Source organism: Sturnus vulgaris, chromosome 11, assembly GCF_052056855.1.
Source record: "Sturnus vulgaris isolate bStuVul1 chromosome 11, bStuVul1.hap1, whole genome shotgun sequence".
Lineage (NCBI taxonomy): Eukaryota > Metazoa > Chordata > Aves > Passeriformes > Sturnidae > Sturnus > Sturnus vulgaris.
In genome coordinates, this window is record NC_142253.1 from 170,022 (window position 1) to 194,107 (window position 24,086).

Consider the following 24,086-nt stretch of genomic DNA (forward strand, 5'->3'; position numbering starts at 1 on the left):
TCGCCTCAGTGCCCGGGCGGCCGCTGATTGTCTCCAAGGCAGGGCGGCCGCGGCCCGTCCCGGCTGCGGGGAGCGGCAGAGCGCGGCTGAGGGCGAGGCAAGCGCTGAGCCATCGATGAGAGGAAAGGGCGGGGACAAGGAGGGCTCGTCCGCCACCTGGGGAGAGGCTGCCCAGGGCAGAGCTGTCGAGGGAGGTTGGGAGCGGGGTCGTTGTCTCTCCTGAGACCAGGACCGCTCGCTGTGTCCAGCCGCCTTCCAGTAGGAGCCGGTAACGGGCCCGTTAGGGTGCGCTGACTGAGTTTCTCCCGGACGGGACGGCGCTGTGGGGAGCCCACCCGCTGTCTCCCCTTCCTGCCCCGCTGCCCTGGATCCGTTCCCATAGCACTGGTGGGCCTGTGCTGTGTATCCTGACCGCTGAGCACACTCAGGAGGACCACCGTTGCCAATATCAACATGCTCAACGTTCCCTTTCCTTTCCTACCGTCTTTCTAAAGGAAGTGTCCCAAAATTGCAAACCGGAACAGCCGGTGACAGCTGATGCCAGCTTTTGTTTAGTCTCAGCTGGCAGCAGTCTCACATGCTCTCAAAATCAAAATCTTACTTCTCTCACACACTCCCAAATCAAATGGAAATAATAGGAGTGTGTGACCTACGCTTCGGCTTCGCGTGTTAGAATTACAAGCTCTTGGAGGCAGAGGTTTTCTTACATGGCAGTGCTATTTACACATGAGCCCTGATCATTAAAGGTGGACTTTCACTCATCATGCCCTGCTCTTCTACCCTCCAGATTAAGTCCTTTGAAACCTTTTCAGCACGGATCGTGATGGGGTGGGGAGGAAGAGAACCAGCCTGAGGAACCAGCCGGAGGCTCAGTATCTTAGAGGATTCACCTGCTGTGGTGTCATCTTCCTGGGCTTGATGGAGCCGGGCAGCTTCCTGGCGGTGAGCCATACCTGTGCCACCAGCTGGCATCAGCTTCCTTTGTTGTTCCTTGCCCCTTTTGTCCTCTGTTGAGGCCAGTGAGTTATAACTCCCTGAATAGTGAAAAAGCGCTACAGCGATACACGTGTCTCTAGAAGAACTGCAACATCCAGGTGCAGAGCTCTTGGGAAGGTTTCTGTTGGTATTTCAGTTTTCTGGTTCCTGTTTCATGTGAGTGATTTGTCACGATCGTGCCGGGAACGGGCAGAAAAAGGGGTGGGTGAAGGATGGAAGACGTGGCAGTCACTAGATGGCACAACAAGCACGTCTGAGAGCAGCCTGCGGGGGCCTCGGCCGTGCATTTCACAGGTATTTGCTGTAAAGGTTTTTCTCCTGCCTGTGAGCCTTGTTGACCCGGGCAGTCCATCCTCTCTTGCCGTTCCCAGGTAATAAGAATCAGGTGTGTAAGGAAAAGCGAGGTTGTACAAAACAGCAAGCTATTTCCTCAACCCTGTCTCTCCACAGCTTTAGTAACTGCTGTTTTTCGAAAATAAAGTTCTAGAGGCTAGTTAAAGTGGTAAATACTACAATTGAAGTCTGGTAGCTTCCTGTTGGGATACAAACTATGCAGTGAGGACTGCCTGCAGTGAGTTGTGAGGAGGATGATGACATACTGGGGTGTGCACAGGAAATCAAATATTTGACTGTATCTTCAGTTAATTGCACTCCTTTGCATGTTCTACATTTGACCACAGATATGAGAACACATCTCACCGAATGAATCTTTTTCAAGTACTGATAAAACACCATGTAGTGTCAATCACTCTTGAAGAAAGAAATTTCATTCAAAAATTTTAAAGAAAAATGGCTCTTGTTTGCCTCTTTATGAATATAAGTAGTCTTTAAGCCCTTCCTGAGGAACTCATTCCCCATGAAGTAACTGCACCTGCTCAGTATGATTTGGGTCTTTATGAGAGTATTAGACTTACTGAGACTATCTCAGAGACAATTAGAGAACTGATACTACAAAGTTATGCCAGATGCAGTGATGTGTGGAATGGTACCAGTTTGCTCTCAAAGGGAAATTTGAGCTGTGTCCCTTAGCAGACATTGAGCATGATCTAGTTTTGTGCTGGTGTAAATGAGGAGACTTTGGCTGCTATTATTTGGTCAGGCTCATCTCACTTCCTTGTAGAGGAAGCGTTCACAAAGTGAAAATACCTAGGTCAGTCTAAATTCAGTTTACAGTGCTTCAAAAATTAATTTATCTTCATCCAGTTAGTTGCAATAGGAAGAGGTATTTGTGGGCAAATTAAACCTTACTGCAGTTCTACAAGTGTTCTTGGGGACTGCATTTGTATCAGTAATGGCTCACAGGGAATGAATACAGGCAAGCACTAGCACAGAAGTCAGACCTGTATTGCCCCCTCCTGCCGCTCGAATATAAAAGCTCAGCCAACAAAACCCTGCATTTATTAGGTAGCTCCTCCTCTGCCACAATCAAAGTCCTTTGCAAGCAGTAAGAAAATAAGTGGTAAAATATGTCTGTGAGTCGTAATAATTCTTAACTGTGAATTTTAGGACCTGGTCTGTTGTTAAATTGGTCATTGCTACTGATGTCCATGAGGAGAAATTTCAGTGGGAATACGGCTGAGAAGGGGGACACAGTTGGCCCTGTAGCTGTGGCACAGCTCAATCAGAAATACGTTCCAGCTGGGGTCACCTGTGTTCTTCACCTTATTTGGAATTTTAATAATGGAATCTGACCTCAGCACAGGAGAAGTAAATGCAAATGATGCCTGTCTACTTCTCAGGGTATTCAAGTGCAATGTTTTTCACAAGCATACCGAAAAAAAGGTTTAAAATATCTGAAATTTAACAGCATTGAGTTCAATATAGACTCTGTAAACAGAGTGTAAGCAGAGTGAAAAATCAGACTGTTCTTGGGAAAATCAGAATGGTCTTTGTAAATATTCCCTAAACGAAATGGTAATTTAATTTAGCTTAATGCTGTTTTTTAAATTTGCCTAAATTCAACTTTATAATTTCATGATAGATTTTTTAAAAATTCCTTTTTAATTTCCTGACATTGAAATAGATAGCACAAAACTCATCTTACAACGTTAATGATCTTTGATTTTAAGTTATCAGAGAAGATGGTTTTGTTTGTTTGTTTAGGTAGATCTACCCAAAATTTCCTGCATTCTTCATTTCGTTCAGAGAACTAAAATATTTTCATGTTGCTGTTCATTTTACCAAAGCTCATATATTCAATACACTCAAGTTGCTTATAATAAACATTTTGATACATAACAAATCTGTTTAATTAGTCTGTGTAGACAGGATAAAAGCTACATTTGCATGCCAAACCCATGATTTTTACTGTGTTTGCAGTCTCGTCAATCCAAACTGACAGCCTCATGGTTTGTTAGAGCAGCAGCTGACTACTTGTTGAGCCCCTTTTATCTGATTTGTTGTTTAACTGCTTTGGTACCTGCAAGCCAGTCATCATCTCAAGTTTGTTTGGTCCCTTAACACTGCTGAAAAATCTGTCATATTGGTCCTGAGTGTGGTGGAGTGGCAGCACTTAGATAAACTAGATGCATTACAAAGAGGAGAGATGGGAAGACTCAGAATTCCTTTGCATTTACATTTAATTTAAGGGTTTAACTGTAAAAGCCATATACCACAATGCCTGGATTCCTTCAGGGCTCATTTCAAGTGTCAAGTACATCCCATTTGGGTGCTGTCTCTTCTAGCCTCTCATCTTCTCTTTTGTCTACAGACTTGTGCAGCAACCAATCCCCTTCTTGAAGACAGCATGTCTAAAAGCAGTAAGTAGAATACCCCCACCAGTTGGTATTTGACAGGGAATGATTTATGATTTTTTGGTAAGGCTGTTGTTGCTCTCTTTTTCAACACCACTTCTTGCTTGTTCAAAGAGATTGCTTTTTGTCTTGACTGCTTTGGCTCAGAGAATATTTCATAAATTCATACTGTATTTTTCATTTCTCTTGTCTTTTCTCCTCTTCCTCTTCTTTTTTTCACAAAGTTTCTTCAGACACCCCATACAGTATCAGCTTCAAAATCAAGAGGGAATTTATGGTGGAAGCATATGCTTCTCTGTGAAAATTACTTTAAATCAGCCATCATATTTCAGGCAGACTCTTCAGATCATTTTCCCTGGTTTTCTGAGTGATAATCTAATGTTTTCCCTATACTAGTCACCCATTAAATTGTCTAAGCTGCATCAGATTCGTTACATCCATTACAGAGAGAAGATGGCAATGAGCTATCTATGGCATGTTGGATCCTTGTTTGATTGCATTCCATTTTGTAGGAGTATTTGTGCAAATTATTAAGACCAGATTCCTCCTCTTTCCAATGCATGTGAACCAGAAGAAAGTGAGGAAATGTTAGCTGAAAGAGAGGAAGGTATTATTTCAGTCAAGCCTTCTGTGACATACTGCTGTCTTATCTGGATCACTGGCTGTCAGTTCAAACCACGGTGTCTGAAATAAATTCGAGAGCTGGTTTCACCTTTTGGCTGGGCTCATTCCAGTGGATTGCTATCTGATGTGCCTCATCTCTATCAGAATGGGTGTCCTGCTCTAGCATACCAATGCAATTTATGATCTAGTAACACTCCTTCAGCCAGTGCTCTTTCCATCTCGTGGAAGCCGATAAGGTGAATTGCCTGGTACCTGACAAATGTCCTTTCCTTGGTTTCTTTGTTAGTATTTTTAAGCTGTATTGGTTTCATCAAGGAAACAAAGCACAAATGTCTTCACACAGGTCTAAAAGTAATCTTAAGGCGGGTACATTGACTCATTTTTCTCGAGGAGTTTCCCATCTGGATTTATTGGAGGTCTCTGTCCAACCTTTCCTCATTACTCTGCAGGGAGTGGTGGAGTTCATGCTCTTATCAGAAGGGGAAGAGAGGCTTCTGCACTCCAATGCTGATAGTCCACATACCCATTTCCTAGAATCAAAAGAATTGCCCTGTCATTATATTTTTTGTGTCATGTCTCTGTACAATCTAGACCTCACACAGTCTCATCCGTCTTGCATTCTCCACTTGACTTCTTTCAATCATATTTTTATTTATAACAATGTCCTGACCTGACCAATGCTTTAAAGTTGCAGCTGACCCTTTAATGTTAACTGAGTGAGTTACCAGGGAAGCCGTGACTCTACTTCAGCTGTGGTGATGATGTTGTTTTCAAACTTTCTTCAACTAATGAGCCATTATAAGTAGTAATAAAGGTGTTTGTTTGGGCCACATGTCCCCTGGAAGAAACACTCACCCATGCTAATGACAGTTGGTCAGCAAAGAGGTCAAGGCTTGTAAGTGTGTGGGAGGGGGCATAGAACGGTAATGGTGAGAGGTGTTGAAAATAGTTGCAGGAAATGTTAATTGTGCAGCTGATTCACATGAACTTTCTCCTCCCATTAAAAACAAAGCTCATTTTGAAGATACTTATCAAATCTGTGCTTTAGGAATCAAGCTCCCTTGTGTCTCAGTAACTGGTAATACCCAGATGTATGAAACTGAAGTGGAATGAACAAAGAATTCAATCTGTGCAAGGTTGTTTTAGTCTCAGTTAAAGCTGGAAATAAGATTTTGCATGACTGTGCTGCCACATTAGGGCCATTGCAAGCTTTGCTCTGTGGATTTAATTCAGATTCTGCAGAGAAGATTTTTCTACTGACTTCCACGACCTTTGGACCAAGTCTGCTGCTGGTATGTTCTCATTCCTGAAGAGCCCCAGCCTGTCTGTCAGACAGATAGTGCACTTCCTCAGGGAACTGTGCAACTGCAAGGCCTGGTTCTGCACACTCACAGTGTGGGTGACAGAGCAAAGCTAGTTACTTGAGGGTGTTTGCACAGCTATTAATTCTCTTAAGTTGTAATAAAAAGTGACAGTCAGGGGAAGGTTTACAATAAAAATAAGATGATGAAAGAGATGTGCAATTAACTAACTCTTACCTTATAACTACAAAATATAAATGTACTTATGTTGTTCATATTGCTAAGAGATTGCACTATATTCACTATTCAAAGAAGTATAGCATTATATTATATATATGGCTGTTTTCTGCTTAGTTCCTTAGCCAAACTCCAGAGCCAAACTCCAAAGCTTTTAAGGTGTAGATAAATCTGACAAATACTTAACTTCGAACGTGTGCTTGTGTGTGCTTCGTAGTCACAAAAGTATGACATCCCCAGTGGCAGTCAATGCTCTGAGAATGATATCTGTAGAAGGATTGTACTTGCCTGTTAGTATGTTGGCAACACTGCAGATAATAGGAAGAAATTAATAAATAGAGATTAAATTTTCATGCAGATGCTGGGAGCAAATGTCCTTTTGGTCAAAACAAGAATCTGGACAATTTGAAATACTGGAGTGATTTAAAAAGAAAAAAAGAACTTTTGAAATATGTAATCCTTGATGTCACCTATGTTTACTCAGTTGATATTTTTTCTTTTCACTTTTAAGTGTTTTTCACTTATTTTGAAGATTTCGTAGGAAGTAGTGTTCCCCAAGATTTAAGAAGCATTCATTCACTGCCAGAAATGGTATTCTTCAGAGAAATTGTTTTTTTCCTGATAAAATTCAAATGAAATATTTTAAAAAGCATCATATATAGAAAGTATGCTGAAGGAAGTTGAAGTATATGGAATGTCCTCACCTATCTTCTCTAAAGATTTCTTCAGCATTTTTTTATTAGAAATTCCTTGTCAATAGAAGATATCTGTCCATTGTCACATACTGAACAGCATATTACCTCCAAAGTTAGAAATTGTTTGATAGACCATGTTAAGTGTTGATCAGCCTGTGAGAATCTAACTTCAGTGAAACTTGTGAGGTGAATAATTATTTTCCTTCAGGGTAGCTAAACTGACTTCTGCAAAGCTGACTTCTGTAACTGTGTCTTGATGGTATTGAGGATGAATGTTGATGGAAAATATACTCATTTGTTCATAAAAATAACATTCTAGCAAAACACTGTTGTGCTGTAACATCTTTGAATGCAAGAAGTGATATGAGTAACCCAGTGTGCTCAGTAACTGCATAGCAATTGCAAAAATCAGTACATCTATTGTTTAGACCCACAAAGAGGAAATCAGCTTCTCATCAAGTTTTCTGTGAAATGGGTGACAAGACTAATGTGAGTGTAGCCCAGATGCATAATTTTGTGTGTCATACAGGTGGAAGATTTTAAAAGGGAGTCTATCATTCTTCCACTTCAGCAGTGAAACAGTTTTAAGTACAAGCATATGCTGACCACCAGCATGCAAGGAGATTGTACATAGAAAAAGACTCTTTTATGTTATTTTATTTAGCTCGAGTTGGTTCTATGTTCTTCACGCTATTGCAGTGTATTTGCACAACCAAAAAGGACACCAGAGTTGACTATTCAAGTTTATTGACTAATTCATATCAAATAAACACTTTTGGAAGTCTGGCCACAGAAAGTAAAAGCATTCCTTTGAGAGGAGAGAAATTCTCACTGGAAGGAAAGGATCTCTTCTGGCTTTATTATTAAATGTCTGAGGAGAAGGCATGATTTCAAGAGGCATGACTGAAGTGTGGACACACTAGGGAGGGAGTTCTAGTGTGGGCTGTACACAGTCAGAGGGGTCACAATGTGTGCTTGAGATGTTCAGGGATGCAGTAACCATTTGCACTCTGTAGCCTCTTAGGTGAAAAGGGTTTTCCTGTGCCAGTTCCAAGTCATGAGTGACTATGAAGTCACTCATTTATTTTGTTCCATTTAAAACTGTTCCTGTCTCTCTGTAGTGCTTACTGTCCGGACAGATTGTAGTGTACAAGGACTCAGGTGTCCAGAATGTTATCATTTAGAACTGAAATCCTGCTCTATTTAATTTTCAAACAATTGGGCATATGTTCATTTTTCTCCCTCACTATTTACTGATTTCACTGATGTGAGAGGAAAACATATAATTATTCTACGTCAGTAGCATCAGAACACAAATTTAAGAACCTATTTTAGTCATTTAGGAGGACATATTTGGATTATTCTGGGGTCTGGGCTCCTAAGAAAATAAGCACTCTGCCTAGTCAGAGAATTGAAGATTCTCAGTACTTGTCTGTTCCATTCAGATAGGTCCTTTAGTTCCTTTGCTTTAAGTGTGTGACAAAGCCATTAACTTGGATGGGAACATTAACACACTGAAAGATAGATGCAGAGGTCAGCAACAGGAAGCCAAAAAGGAGTGAACAGAATATTTTGGTTATCTGGCAGTTTACTTCACCAAATGCAAGTGCTACACAATTATTTTTTCATTCCTCTGTTTCACCTTCCCATGCTGATCTCTTTCCGGGATGCTGACGCTTTTCTTCTACCCTGTCTCTGCTAGCATATTCTACTAAATCAAGCAACAAGCTGCCTTTGTGACAGGTGAATGACTTCTGAAAGTTGCAGGGGCCTATGTAATCTGAGCTGTCAGAATTCCAGTGCCTTTTTCCAGGATCCTGGAGTTTCTCACCGTATAGGTCTACCTCATAATTCCAGCCTCTTTTGCTAGGACGCTGGTGCTTGTACATCAGATATCTTCTGCCTGGATGTTCTCTTTTGGATAACTTGTTCATGTAGGTTAGCTGTGCCCTAGGGCTGTTAGCAAACTGATCCAACAGTGACTTTCTGCCAGAAGGCTGTTGTCTTTTCAGCTCCAGATAAACATCACGTTCATCTTCCATCTCTCTTTTTCCTGGATGCTGTCTCTTCTGAATGTCTCTGTAAGATGTCTCTTCCTCAACATCTCTTTTTCCAGGATGTTGTCTCTTCTCCAGATTACTTAGGTGCTTTTTCTCAGAGTGTTGTCTTTTGGAAAGCCATTGTAACAGAGGGGCATTTGATTCTGTCCAAGGAAAAGAATAAAATTAATAAGACCCCAAATCCTCCCTAAGGAAGTTGAAATGGGAATTTGTGGAGCAGGATCATAATCTGTTGCTCTCTGAAAGTCAAGTCAGTATTTCCAGCTACCAGTCTATAACACTGTTAGTATCTCTTACTCATTCTTAAGCTCTTTTTAATATTTTAGGTCTTGGATCAAAACAACCAATTCTTAGAATTGGTGTGAAGAGGGAGGATGACTTTTCCTGCGGGCACTTGACGCCAGCTTGTCTTTTATGCTGGAAGGGCCCTGTGCTTCTGTTTGCCTGCAGGCACCTCTGTGCTGTTTTTTGCAATCCCTGAGTCTGATCTTCCACTGCTGTGACTATTGCTAGCAGAGCATCTACAAGGTGGGAGGTGCAGACATTGGAGCAGCCTCTAGCATTCCCAGCCATGGAAAAAGCCCACCTGTGTTGGAGGGTAGGAACCAGTGGATTGAGGCAGTAGGTGAATGGCAGCACCCTCACCTCGAATTTACATTAGGTACAGGTTCCACCACTGCAGAATGTCCTTCATGGATCCTCTTAGAGCTTCCCTAGGGAAGTACCCGCCGGACAAGCAGGTTTTCTGTTTTTATTATGCAGCAGCTGCTTAGTGATAGTATAGCCTTTCCTGAGCAAAGAGACCTTAGAGAAGAAAGCATCTGTGAAGAACTGTTTGTCAGTGAATTGCAGCAGCCCTCTTATCCTCCCCCTCCCCTCAGTTTCAGTGCTTGGATCTAATGATCTCAGCCAAGTGCTATGCCATCACCAAATGGGTGTCCCCAGTGATATATATATATATATATATATATACCTTTATTAATCTCTTCTTCCTTTTCAGCTTTCTTGAGGACAGACTGAAGAATGAGGCTTTCAGATCTCTGAAGGATGTCATCCAGGGGACTTTTTCCCATGTTCTCACTCTCGTCTGGAAGGAGATGTCCCACGTTGAAGCAAACACCACACAAGGTCAAACAGAGGAGTAGCAGTGGCAGCTGGATAGATGGCATCGTGGGACAGGGATTCCTGTAACTTCCATTGGACAGAGAACAACAAGGGGGGGAGGATGGAGCAAGCAAACCTAGCAATAACAGCAGCAATTGAAGTCTCTTAGGGTCTTTCCTCATTTCTGTTACTGACCACTCGGGTTGTTTTTTATCCTCCAAAGCATCTAAATGCTTCATAATTAAAACCAGGTAGTTGTTCATTTTTCTGGCAGAATAAATATGATATGAACCTCCTGAGGCACAGGTGATTCTCCAAAACAGTGATTTTACTCTGTCTTCTGCTAAGAGGCAAACATAATTTCCCCCTTGAACTCTGTACACACAGGGTACAGACATCTATACCTGCTATCTCCACCAGGCAATTTCCTTTGCTAAGCATTCATTTTAAAATGGTACTGAGATTAGCAGCACTTCCATTCCACCTTCAGTTAAAGCCAAACCTAAATAATCCACTAGGTTTTTGCTGTCTTTTTGTATGCATTTCACATAGCCATGTGCCTGGGTGTTTGTCAGTCTAAGAGGACAGCTATGCTCTGTGGGGCAAGAAGATTTCTTGCATGGAAAGAAATGAGGGAAGTACCTTATATTTTTTTCAGAGACATAATAATAATTATCCTCTATGTAAGTATCCTCTATTACCTCTTGCCCAGATACCAGGTGTTTTCTATTTCTTCTAGCTAGCACTGAATTCCTAACATGTTTAGGGATTTATTTTACAGTAAGCAGAGTTCTTTCAGTAGAATGGAATACATCTTTAATACTACTATAGCAGTCATTTACCTTAATTATATCTTCAGAATGTAAAAGAAATGCACAGTTTGATGAAGTCCTACAGATTTTCCAAATAGAAAATGAGTTCGTTACCTTCCTTATTGGCAGGTTTTTATCAGTTCTGATTAAATCCTTGAGTAACAGCCATAAGAATATCACATAGGCAATTTGACTCAGAGCAATCTTTAGACAGAAAGATAGAATCTGCTAAAAAGGAAATTATTTGATAAATTACCTGATTTGTAGCTTCAGATTTTTCCTTGCTGCATCTGCCAAGTCCTTAAAGCTGTTTGTGCACTTGAGCTTCAGAGTTGCCCTTTTGCTGCTGCAGGCACACGGAGTGTCCAACAGAAGCGTTGCCGTGTGCTCTCTGCATGACTCACGTCTCTGTACTTATACTGTACTGCGACTGGACCCTTTATGCAAACAGCTCTGAGGTAATTTAGGGGATATGATGTGGGGTTTGTTGTTCTTTTTTTTTTTTTTTTACTGCTCTCAGCTGCATTTTGAATGCATTTTAACATTCACACAGTTATCTGCTGGCCTCCATATATCCATGCTTGACTCCCAGAAATTGTTATTTTCCCATTTTCTAAAGAAATGTTGAATTTTATGTAACTCAGCATAAAGAAAAGGAGGTTTTCTTTGCTTAACAAAACCAGGCTTGTTTGTCCTCTATTAAGCAAGTGTTTTGGAGTAAAAGCAGAGGTAGGTAATTAATTAGGCTAGGGAAGAAAGACAACAGCAGAAATGTGATGAATTTAAATAAGTGTATACCATGGGTTCTTGTTCTGAATGACACTATACAGTTTCTGGCTCACAGTTCCATTTTTTTTTTTTTTTGCATAGGCTTCCACAAAGAGTATTTTAGACTATGGGGTGCATAGCATTAAATATTTAAACATGTTTATGTTGCTGCTATGTGCTTTAAAAAGCATTATACTATTGTAACTGGAAATAAGACTCCCTGTCTTTAACCCATCTATCTACTTAAGATATTGCTCCACACAGCACTGCTCATACAGGAGGCACAATTGCTTGGCATTTCCTAGGTGTAGTAACTCCTTAAGGTCTCTCAGGTATGCCACCTGAGTTTAAACAATTACTGTATTGCCCTATAAATGAACGTGGGCATTGATGAAATGGGAAACTGCCTAGTTTCATTCTCATTAAAATCTGCTTCTTGACACTTTTGAGCTTACCTTTAGAGAACATGGGTGAAGTCATGTGTTACAATTGCACCCCCATGCAAAGCTCCTCAGCAGGTGCAAAATTATATTCACAGTGCAATGCCCAGGACTTCCAGTCTGGCCAGCTTTGCCTCTTTGCTCAGACTTATTTTATCTTATTTTGGACTCATTTAGTAAGTGAGTTTAAATGCTTTATTTAAAGGAAGAAAGTTAAAATTAGGCACCTCAAAGAGTCGGGGTTTTTTCATGAAAAATGTCCTTTCTCTATTTCACAGCTAGAAAACTGTCTGTTTTTAATATGATATCCTTCCTTTTAGAGTTCTTTTTTCCAGCTACATTTTTTTCAGTTTCATTTTCCCCACAGGTGATTTTTCTATTTAAAAGCTTTCTGGAGGTTTATTTTATAATTGTAAATGTTCTTTCCTCCCCATCACTGCACAATTACTCACGGCACTGAGGTGAATTCATGGGTAGGAGGGAGAGTTTGTTTTCTCAAACTCCAGAGTGTTCCAAGCTATATTTTCTTGTCTTGTCACAAATATATTGACACCCCAGACTTGCACAGAGCTTGTGTCAGCACAAGGTTTGGCTCCCAGCTGTATTTTATCACAGGTGCATCAAATTACTCGATCTTTTGTATCAGCTCCATTGAGGAAGTTCCTGAATTTTCTTTTAAACATTCTCAGGGGCACCCCAGCTTCTCAATGGACTTCTAAATGAAGAAACTGGGAGGCAGACAACTCCTCCAAAACCAGAGTCAGACCCATACATGTGATCTGTGAGGACTGAGGTCTGTGTTGCTCTCCTCTCCAGCTTGCATATTGCTTGTGTTGCTGGCTGCAGTCACTAACCATGCATCACCAGGAGCCTGGTGCCTCCACTTGTGCTGAGCACTTGTCCAGCTCAGTGTTGGTTTCATAGCAATGGGGCCTTAGCATTGGGGCTGTCACTGGGCACACTGTTGGTCCCTAAGAAGATCTCAAAGGTGAATAATGAGAAAATCTGCTGCTAACCCTAGTCTCATCTTGTTTTAAAGAATATAGACACGTTTTGTGCAGTTAGTCAGCCATGACATCGTGAAGTCAGGCAGAAAGTTCTCCTTGGCAGATTTTTTAATTTTTACATCTTTGACTGCCTTGCTCTTGTCACTGTCAGAGATAAGTAACTGAAGTGCATCACTTATTTTTAGTATGGTCATCCCTCCAGGAATCCTGAAATACAGACGTTGTTATGGAACTTCTTTTCTTTACCTATAGGAATAATAAATACTCCTGTTTGGAATTAATGGCTCATTGCACTTGTTACCAGTTACACTAGGAGATGCTGAATTTTATGTGATTTGCCCTTTGTCACAGATTCGTAGTGTTAGAGTTAGGAAGGGAGACCAGAAGCTGTTCACTTAGCATTCCTTTATTGAAAACAGGTTTGGTTTCTGGTAGAACCTCACAAGACACACATTTCTTATTTAAAAGGTTACCTTCATGACATTATTTCTGTGAGCAAGAGTGAGAGAAATGCCTCCACTGACTACTTAAGGCATCCCATTAATTTTTATTAACTGTACACTGTCCCTAAGACTGTAATTTTGATCTTCTCATCTTTTTAAATAACTTCATCCTCTTGGATATTTCCTGAATTATATTTCTTGCAATGTGCAGTGACTGCAAATCTAAGCTGTTCTGTCTCAACTTCCTCTTTTTAAAGTGCTGTGAATTAGGAATGACTTGTTTGCTAACAGAAATGAGAGGCAAATCAACTCTTTTGTTTTCTCTGGAAAATGTAAAAGCACAGTTTATTTATATCACTCCTCCCAGACTGTTCTTGATTGAACTACTCAGGCAGAAAATTAGGGAGATGGGTATCAGTAATAGATGGACAACTCTCTCTTTCCATGTGATCTTCTTAACATGATCCTTCCTGCATAAGAACAGGTAAATAGTTGGCCCTGAAGGAGGATGTATTGTATTTTTGTGAGAGGTATAATTCCAGCTTTTCTTCATTTTGATTTTAATGACATCAGAATGCCAGAGTGTGTACAGCCACAATGATGTTTAGATGATTTATTATTAGATCCACAGTATAGTTTTACAAGGGAGGCAAGCCTTCGGGAGTACAAACCTTTCTTAGGCCTGAGGAAATGCATTCATATCTGAAAGTTTCTCTCCTCTTAGGACTAAAAAAGGGCTTGTGATCCCCCAGAACTGTCAGCTTTTCATGGAAATAGATGTCACTACAATAGAAGATATTATACCTAATCTACAAACCTGGTGTTAAATATTAATCATTACAGGAGGCAGGGGTCCAAGCAACTTCTAACTGCTAGTCCCCAAAATTTATTTGCTAAATAAATGGACCTAGATAGTACAGAGTGGATGTAATGACACGTGAAGGAGGTTTTTGAAATGCAGCCTACTGTGGTCACCACCAGTGTTAGCAAAAATGATCCCTTTGTGTAGACATACCCAACCAGGGGGGCTTCACTGTGGGCAGCAGAACAGCTTATCACAGCCCAGCTGGTTTTGCTGCAAGTCGTCACAAAACCAAAACCCTTGAGGAATAATGAAGACAGCTTTCCCATTCATTTTCCTTAGCTGTGAATATAAAATCTAGGAAGGAAAATGAAGGTAACTCCTCTACCCTGTTCTGTTTCTTCCAGCACCGAGCCTCCACCATGGTACTTGTGTTGTTGCCTAGTGTAAGAGTCTGTAGTGGTAAACACTTGTTTGTGATGTGAGCTCTGAGGCCTTTTAGGTGCAAGCTTTAGTTAGAGCCAGGTGAAGGAATTGGCCTGGAGAATCTGGTGAAATTATTAGAAGCTCTGCTGGCTGATGCTGAATGGCACTTGAAGCATGACCTGGACATGGTAAGGACGTGTAAAGGATCCCTTTTGAAGGCTGTGTAACCTTCAGTTGACAACTCCTTCTCAAAAATTCCAAAATAGCAAAACCTGCTCTGACTATAAGCCCCAGAGTTTCATAGTTTTGCAAACAGAAAAGTGTTGAAGCTTAATTTTTTTAATTCATTGAAATTAATAGAAAACCCTTTGAGGAAACTTAATATATGGAGAGATTAGGCCTCCTGTTTTAAATAATGAGTAGGATGAGTATTGAAGGAGATTGAGAACATTTATTTCTTTGTGAGGAAGCTGTTAATAGAATTACTGAGTAAATTCCACATAGAACATGTACACAGCTCCCCTCATCAATTTCAATCCAAAAAGGGAAGTATTATATTAGAAGGAAAGGGCAGTATCCCACATAACATTAAAACTGTTGCCAAAAGGTGTATAAATAACATGTTGCTTGTCTTGGCTAAATAGTTTTATTGTTCCATGAGGAAGCAAACCCAAAGCATTATGACATTAATGCCACATGCTGGTTTACTGACAGATTTTTCAATATTAAACAGCATATTATGGAGCCAAAACTTGACAGGCTTAATTGTATACTTAAGAGTCAGACTAACTCACAGTTTGTTCCTTCTGGGATGGTGGCAGTTTGGAATTAAGGATCTCAATAGACTCATTGTAGTGGTTCTTTATTTTGTAATTATCCACAATGTTTATGCAGGGTCATTTCTATAGTTTTCTAGTCAAGAGAAACCTGTGATTTGGGAAGAAATTGGCCATTGTCAGAAAGAATATTTCTGTACCCTTTTTCTTGTTTCAGGCACAGTCCGGGATCTTTCAAACCAAATGATGTCACTAAATGAAACAAGCATGACTCTATGCTTCCAAGCACCAAAAAACCTCCAGCTGCCCAGCCTATTGTTTTTTAACAGCAGCTAATGACAGAACTCAAGATCTTGTTCACTTCCAACAGGGATTTAGCCATCAGATGAAGCAAATTTACAGCTCAGTTCACCTTGCCAAAATACTATGTTTGAACTGGGGCAAGTTTCATCATGTAGCAAGAATAGATTTGGGGAAATTTGATTTGGGATGATAGAAAACATTCATCTTACTTTTCAGAAGTAGTTCTGGTTCACACTGTCAAGTAAATGGCAAAATCAGTTGGATGGTTGTTAATAGAAGATCACTATTTCTGTAGAAATTAAAGAAGTGACATGGTTTTATGTGTTTGCTCTGTGCCTGTCCCTTACACTCACTCACACATACTAATTATGACAGAGAAGCCATAACTGGGTATGAAGAGGCAGAAATTTTTGAGGTAGAGTTGCAAAGAGATATAGTGTTTGGCACCAGGTGTTTGAAAGTGCTGGTTTGGGTTTTGAAGTCCACAATGCTCAGCTTGCAGCCAGCACTACTGTCCAGTTCACTAAGAGCCATCAGCTCAGAGCATATTTGGATAGTCTGCCTGCCAGTCCTGGCTGGTTCAGTTGTCAGGTACAAGGCTTGAAAGCTCCTGAAGGCTTGACACACATGGTGCATGCCCAATGGGAATTGGAGAGCACAAGTAAGAAGAGGATGTAAAAGCAGAATGAAAAGTTCCAGAACTGTCCCTTGTGCCTGACTGCAGAATATCGACCTCTCAAAATTTAGATATTTCTATAGCAGCTTTTAAAATTAAAGAAGTGTGTATCTTATTGTTGCTTTCAGTTGTAAAAGAAAGCTGTTCATTTGTATATATTATTCTGTAAAGTGACCTCAGGCCTGGCTTAAAGGAAGCAGCACAAGTGTGATTTACCCTTAACTTGTTTATGGTGATCTGCTAAGAAAGGGAAATGGGCCTGTGGCAGGACCACCTCAGCAAGGCACATGTGTTTGTGCCTACCTACACACAACCCCCAAGAACAGCACTTCTACTGGAGGAGTATCCTGGAATCAGATGCAGAGTGGAATTTTGAACAGGAATCTAGTTTAACTAACAAAGTTAACCTCTGGTACCAGTCATGTCAGCTGATCTGATTTAAATAGGTAACAATTCAGATATTGCTCCTTCTCCTCAGGTGTTCCTGTGTGCCTGTGATGATGAATGTGTGTTGTGCTGGATTTTACTAATGAGCTGTTCTTGTCTTTTTTTCTAGTACTTTTATTTTTCTTAATAGTTACCAACAGTTATTTGGTCTACTCATTTTGTGAGGGCTTAAATTTGCTGACCTGCAGTAAGATTAGACATTTTATCTTTCAGCTACGGATTTTAAGAGTCCTGTAAGCACAGAAACAGTGAGGATCAGAATCCTTTTGTGATAAGTACTAGGGTGAAGTAAAATCTGAAAGAGAGTTAGAATGACATCCAGGTGTCTATGTATGCACCTACATGTCCACCTACACCTATCATACATCTACACATGCACCTGCAGGTGCATGAAATGATGAAGTGAGAGGGTGGAATAATCATGTCAGTTGTGTTGGCCATAAATAGAATATTTCAGCAGTTTGGGTAGCTGTAAATCAGCATCAAGTTAATCAGGGCCAGCTTACAGTTGATTCATGAGCTTTGCTGCAGTGTTGCAAAAGAATGTGAAAGAAAGAAGACAGTCTTTTTGTCCCGGCACAGATTTCTTCCCTTGTGTAAGAAAAGGCTTATAAGAAAGCTGGTCACTTGCCATTATGAGCAGGATGGAGACATGTGCAGGTTTTGCTGTTTGTTTCTAGCACAGGCCATTTATAGGAAGGTCTTAGCAAATAGTAATAATACAGTTTACTGTCTCTGGTATTGTCCATTAGTCCCACGGTGTCTGCAGAGCATGTGGCTACTGGAATATTTATTCTTGTTACTTGCAACCATTACTAATGATACAAGTGAAACTGGAAGCTCTTACTGAGAATCCAGGCCTTCACTGTAGCAAAGGTATGGATTGGTGGTACCAGAGGTGTGGCTACAAGTCAACTGGGAAGTGCTACTGCCTGTACTTGACTAATCAGAAGCCACCAGAGATCTGATATGCTGCCATGTTGCCTTGTGCAGAGCACAGTAGGTTGGGAGTCCTTTCTTGTCGAGTTGTGTGAATTACCTGGTTAATATGAGGGAAGTTCACAGAGTACTCACTATAGAACTGCTCCCCTGCCCATAGTGCACAGTCATTAAGATGAAGCTTGATGTGCAAGTGAGAGACTTGGAGGTGGAGGAAGAAGGTCTCCACGACCAGTTGTTCAAGTTTCATATTCTACTATGAGCTACATAATGACAATGGCCTTTATCTAATTTGTACCTTTATAACTTTCATAATCATTGTAATAACAATAGACTCTTCCACGGGTACTTAATGGGTTTGTTTACAAGCATAAAATGAGAATCAGTAGGGATTCAGATGCCTTTTTGGGGGCACGGATTGTAATTATCGGACAAATACAAGACATTGTTCTTTATGGGACAATAAAGGCATGTATGTAGTCAGTGAGGTATCTGCTGAGACCAGGAGTAGTATTGATATTTAGAAATAGCTTCTGTGATCTTCTCGTGGATTTCTCTTCACATCAGTCCAGCTGGTGGGCTCTGTGCATCGCAAAGGAAGCTGAGTGAATGAACATGTAGCACTGGAGTAAAAGTTCCTTGAGTCATTTAACACCTGTTTCTGTTGAAAAGACTGTGAGGCACAAAGTCTTTATGCCTCTCAGGTTTTGTGTAATTCTCTTCCCCTGGGTGTTTTCAGCTAAGCCTGAACATGAACAAAAATACATTTAAAAGTAGCTGGAGAATGGTTTGCAGATGCCAACTACACCATGTATGTTGTATTTTTATAAGCACCAGGCTGGGAGACTACATGCTTATTTGGCTAGAATGGAGTCTGAGAACTGAGCTGATTTTATTTCTGTCTCTTCCACTGAATTTCTCTGTGATTGTCAGTGACTCATTGAGGCAGAAATCCAACTGTAGTTAAAATCGGAGTCAGACTTTTCATGGTTGGTAATTGAAATTAGGTGGACCCTTAAATATCTGAGTTATGTGTTCCCTGTCCACAAATAAGCTATAGTAATACAATACAGTGAGCTTTGATGCTTTAAAGCATTATATGCTTTAAAAGTCACAAATCATGACAAGAAAAGTAAAAATTGTTATTTATAGTTGGTTGGGGTTTTTCCTATGGAGCAAGTAGACGTCACCACTAACTTCTGCTGTTCAGAGTTCTCAGCTTCCTGACAAATTGACAACACAAAAAATTAAAAACAATGTAATTACAATGAATTTGCAGTTAAGTAGTGACATTTTCAAAGGGTTATTTTCCCATTTAAACACAAAGGAAGTAGCCAGATTTGCTCAAGTAGTTGTTATCTTGGTCACTTTGGTCCTTTGAAAATCTGACAACGAATGGAATAGTGGCAGCCTCTAGGTACCAGGTACTGTCCTCTTTTTCTGGCTGTGAGAGCAGAAGCAGAGCCCTACTATAGCTTGTGAATCAACTTCAAGCCTTGAAATTGTAGAGATGTAGAGTAAGTTTGTCATTGTAGCAGAATTTAAGTGCTATCTCCTAGGAACCCAAGTGTAAAGATTACGTTAAATGAGTGATATTGTGTCATCTTACTTGATATCACCAGAGGTTGCTAAAAGGTCTTTGCTCATTTAATGTTTATCGACTTCAGAAAATACATTCATGTCTAAGCCAGGTAAGGAAACCTGCTCTGACTGTGTGTGAGGGGGAAGCAGCTGCCAAGGGGCTTTGGTCCCAGCTCAGGAGGTGCAGGTGTGAATGCCAGAGTGGCTCCTGGAGGGTCAGACAGGGAAGTTTGCTTAACACTGCTCAGAGGGTTGTACCTGCAACAACAACAGGTACAGTGCTGTTCAGAGCCCAGTGAGCCAAAGGGAAGCTATAGCCATCCTATTACCTTTAACTGGTATAAAGTAACACTGTCCTTGTGTTATTGAATTTTCAGCATCCAAATGATGGTGGAAATTTTCCAACCAGATGTGTTTTCTCCAGGGTCCTTGCAGATGTTTTTAATTAATGTGACTGTGCCTGAACAACTTTGTCTCAATTTTATTGCAATTCTCTTGGTGCTCAGGAGTGTAAGAGTTTAGGCTTGACTTGTTCAAACTTGTATTTTTCTTATTCCAGTAATGTCAACACAAACCCTGTAGCCTGTCTAGCAATGTGAACAGAGCACAAATAACAAACAGTTTGTGTTTTTAAAAAGACTTACATATCCAACTAAAGAAAAACAATCAATGACCATTTAGGTGCTTCTGACTGAACAAGGTGTCTTTAAATTAAATCTCACATCTCATATGAGACTTGAAAACAAGAACACTCTAACTTCCTAATTTAGCTACTGAAGAGCAAAGAAGGAAATTTGAGTTGTTTGGCCAGGTGACATGTGTGCTTCTACCAGGGGTCTTCAGCAGGGGAGCATTTTTCCTTTGGGCATCTGTCACAGGGAACAAACTGCCTTTAGGGGAGCAGAAGGACTGGGGAGAAAACTAAAATAGTCAGTGACCCTGAAATTAAGCAGCAGTTGGTGATAATGTTCTGATTTTTTTCTTCATTCAAAGAACTCACTAGTTTTAGAATGAATTGATGATGCAAGGGTTGGAGCACAGTTGCACAGCTGGAGGTACTGAGAGTGGAACTGGGGCAGCTGGTGTTAGACCAGTGTCATCTGCATCACTGTTAACCATAATTGCACATAATCACTGAAAAGACACTCTCATTCCTCTTTCTTCCTGTCCACACTGCTCCAAATTCTTGCTTGCATGAATTATAGGGCTGCTCATCCCCAGGTAATTTAATTGAGCATACTGATCAGATGGATCAAGAAAGGTCAGAATTTGGCACAGAGCTAGGCATTCCCATGGCAAAGACTGAAATGATAGTCGGCTTTCATCCTGATGTAGTAACACTTGTTTCTCAGTGCAAGTAATTCTAGGATGGCAAGAAATTGTGGTGTTGGTCTTTGTTTATTTTGTCAAGGGTGGGCGTGGTGTTATCTGCCTCTTTAGAAAGACCTGAATAAACTACGTGTATTAGTATTAGGAATTGAAAGCCTCTTGGACTTGCTACTTATCTCAGCCACAAAAGGGGAGCTGCCAAGTTGCTCTCATAATTATCAAAAAGTTAGATCTTGTATCGAAATAAGAGCCAAAGTGATTAAGAATTCATTTGCAAGGCAAGCAGAGATTACAAACTTGTTTGTTTTCTCACACCCACTCTCCACTTCAGCAGTACAATAAAGCAAGGCATAGTTAATGCACTTTCCCCCAAAATTATTAATGCACTCAAGGGAATATGATCAGCTGAGGCTTTGGAGATCACACAGCCATTTGCCAAATTATACCTAATGACAACACATTGTTCCAGCAAAATGTGTCTATTCTTTGGTGGGCTACATTTCCTTTCAGCCTTTTACCTATTGATCCAGTAGTACCTCATGTAGAACAGACTTCTTTGTTGGCAAGTCATGTTTATGAGACCAGAAAAATCTTCTAAGTTACATTTTTAACATCTGACCAAATCTGTGAGAGGAAAAGCTTCTTGTATGGAACATGACAAATTTTTGTGATTTTTGTAAAGCAAAGCAATAAAACAAATGTCTATATGGTTTGGGCTATACAGATAATTAATGTTCTGTGTTCACTATTTCTTTGTGTACTTTCTGCTTTGATGTCATAAAGCATCTTAAACTATGTCTGCATTACATAGCACTTAGAGTAAATGATTGCTTTAATATTGTAAATCATGTACTGCAAGTACGTATATATTCATTTCATTACAGAAAATGAGATGCTTGCTCAGGAAAGCTGCAGCGTCATGAAGCTCAAGGCATATTTACATTTTCATTTTTATTTTTAATATTTTTATTTTGTTGGAAGTGGAAGGACTTGAAGAAAGCTGGTGAAATTATGTATCCCTGACCAAAACACTTAAAACATTTTTGTGTCTGCTGTGAGCATTCATGACAACAAGTACAGGCTGATGAGTAAGGGCAGGGCTGGATTCTGATTGCTCTCACAAATGGTCTCTTACTCTCTGTAAACTGTAACAAAAGAAATAGTTTTTTCAAATGCAGAACCATTTCATGGTAGCTGTATTATCATTCAGCTCTTTCTAGTTGGATTACTGCTGTGGTCTCCAGATCCTTTGGAGTTTAGTCTTTAAAATTTTCAACCTCATTATTATTGCTGTCCTTCCTTCCAGCATTTCTCCTGAAGTGCTCTCTGTATGCTGGCCTCCTTCTTGTAAGAACCTCCTATTTTGTTCTCACAAATATTCTTATCAGTAAATTGAGCTGGGGGAGTGTACATGGGCTTTGTACTTCCCTTGAGAAGCCTGAAAGCAGTGAGTCTGAGAAATGCAGCTGAGTGCACTGCTCACTGCTTGAACCTGTTTTGTCTTCTCCACAGCCTTCCTTTTCTGTATGCATCCTCAGAAAGATGGCAAACCTGGCAGTTTTTACTTACAGGAAAACATGAAAACGTTTTTTCTCTCCCGGTGTATGAGAACCGATAGTTTAGCATTCAATGTCACAAAGAGAGAAACTCATTATGGCACCAAATGATTCCTCCCAAGCTGTCTAAGTATTGATCCTTTGTTCTTAAGTAAACCCTGCAGTTAATAATAATTATTCTGACACATCTCATTCCAGTGACTGGATCAATAATGTCTTTGATGGCCTCCTGCAGTGTTTTCCTGTCATTCCTTGGGACCTCTCTGTCACCTACTGTTCCTCCAGATCCCAGTGCAATAACTTGCTGCAGTGGTGAGAATGCTGTCAGCCTCTTCCCACTCACTTAGGACTCAGCCAGGAGGATATGGATGAGGGCTCAGAGTGTTGGTAATCAATGTCCATGCGAACGGCACACTTCCCCTCACACTGAGGCTGGGAGATTTCCCCCCCGTGTCACAGTAGTCAGGCCTAATGCCAATAGGATGATTGTCATGAACCTGCCTTTGAGCAGAAATAGATAAATATCCAAGTTCCTCTTCTCACGCAGAGGCTCAGAGTACACGTGTGAGAGAGCAGTGAGCCCAGGGGCTCCCTGAGGGATGGAGCACCAGGAGGGGAGTGAGCACAGGGCAGGCGGGGCAGGGACCTCCCAGTGCAGCACCCGAGGGCACAGCTGTGTGCAGGGCACAGGGCAGGGCTCACCATGGCAGCCAGGGTCAACCAGAGCATCAGGACAGTTTGTGGTGACAAAGTCCAGCCAGGACATCAGTCCATGGGTCAGGGGCAGGTCTAGTGACAGTAACCAGGGTTGACTGTCAAGTGATTGCCAGGCAGGTCCATAGAGTCAGGACAGGTGGTCTGGGCTTGGTAGACCTGGCCACAGCCTCTGGGCCTCTCCTGTTGATCCTGCTCGGGTGCTAGGGCAGGCCTGGCCTTTGGAGGCCTCTGCCCTGCCAGCTGTGCTATGGTGTTCAGCTCCTGGCTCTCCATGCTTTATTGAGTAGCCAGCCCTTGCTGTGCCCTTTTTTTACCCTTTCTCTCCTTCTTCCATTGTAAAACATGTAGCTTAGGGATGGGAAGACATCTGAGCAGTCAGACAATTTTAAAGATGGAGTTGCAAAACAGAATAGTGCTGTGTTGCCTGCTTACCCAGAGTTAAACATGTGCTAATCTTAAATAATTTCTGAATCTTTCTGATAGACAAGGCTGGTTGCATGTATGTTATACAGAAGCCTTGGTCATTCAAAAATTGCCAAAAAAGAGTGTGAGTTTTCTGTGGGGCTTCTTAAGTTTCTCAGGGATGTGGTTTCTTCTTTTTATACTACTTTGGTGATACAAATCCCATCTTGTTCAGATGTAGTTATAGAGAAACCAACTACGTGTTCCTTAAGTTCCTGTAAGATCTAGTGTAACTGTATCCTCATGAAAACTTTTAAGTGCTAATCCCTCCCACCAACTTCACTGACTTAGCCCACTTACACACCTGGAGAACAAGAAATATTTGTATTTGCCTTAGAAGTGTAAACACATAAGTCGGTAATGTTATTGCAGTAAAAATACAAGGTATATTAAAATTTTAAAATGCTCTCTCTTAGTCCTCTTCATCTGAAAGCAAAAGTGCATTCTTAGATCATAGTTGGGAACTTTTAAGACATAGGCCACAGTAAGATTTTGTTCTGAGAGAAGGATGTCAGATGGGAATTTGTTCTCTTAGCTGCATTATAAGTCAGCAGTCTTCCTGTGGTTGTAAAGTACCTTTGCTGAACTCAGAGCAAAAAATTTAAGGTATGCTCTAAAGTAGTTGCAAGTGAATTTCTAGTATATTACTTACCTGCAAGTCAAGAACTGAACTTGGCCTAACACATTCCCACACTTTGTTCTTATGATGTGATTTTACTCCAAGCTTAGTTCCACACTGGTTAATTAATTGGAGTATGTCAAAGGTGATTTTTGGTTAAAGCACTGGGATTGAACTACAGAATGTTGCACAGCCTTTTTGCAGTGGTCTGAA

General features: G+C 40.8%; 1 protein-coding gene and 1 long non-coding RNA gene across 3 annotated transcripts; one reads left to right on the forward strand and one right to left on the reverse strand.

The window, feature by feature from the left end:
• Positions 1–293: 293 nt before the first annotated feature.
• Positions 294–21,229, forward strand: LOC148222450 (uncharacterized). Of its 2 annotated transcripts, none has more exons than XR_015805939.1 (4): positions 294–942; positions 3,707–3,755; positions 9,667–14,656; positions 15,462–21,229. It is a non-coding gene; the product is annotated as an uncharacterized LOC148222450 (long non-coding RNA). The 2 variants fall into 2 exon arrangements; XR_015805940.1 differs by having other exon boundaries at positions 297–942; positions 9,667–12,583.
• On the reverse strand, positions 7,337–9,835 carry TRH (thyrotropin releasing hormone). The gene is made up of 2 exons (XM_014874258.2): positions 9,640–9,835; positions 7,337–8,809 (listed from the first exon to the last, which is right to left on the reverse strand). The coding sequence occupies exons 1-2, from the start codon at positions 9,833–9,835 to the stop codon at positions 8,232–8,234; spliced, it is 774 nt and encodes a 257-aa protein (XP_014729744.2). The 3' UTR covers positions 7,337–8,231.
• Positions 21,230–24,086: the final 2,857 nt, after the last annotated feature.

Excerpts from the sequence above, each read along its gene's own strand:
- TRH (XM_014874258.2), bottom strand. The coding sequence starts at position 9,835 with ATGCCATCTATCCAGCTGCCACTGCTACTCCTCTGTTTGACCTTGTGT. Across the intron at positions 8,810-9,639 it reads GGAAGAAGAGATTAATAAAG|AATCAAATGCCCCTCTGTTA; the intron begins GTATATATATAT and ends TTCCTTGGACAG.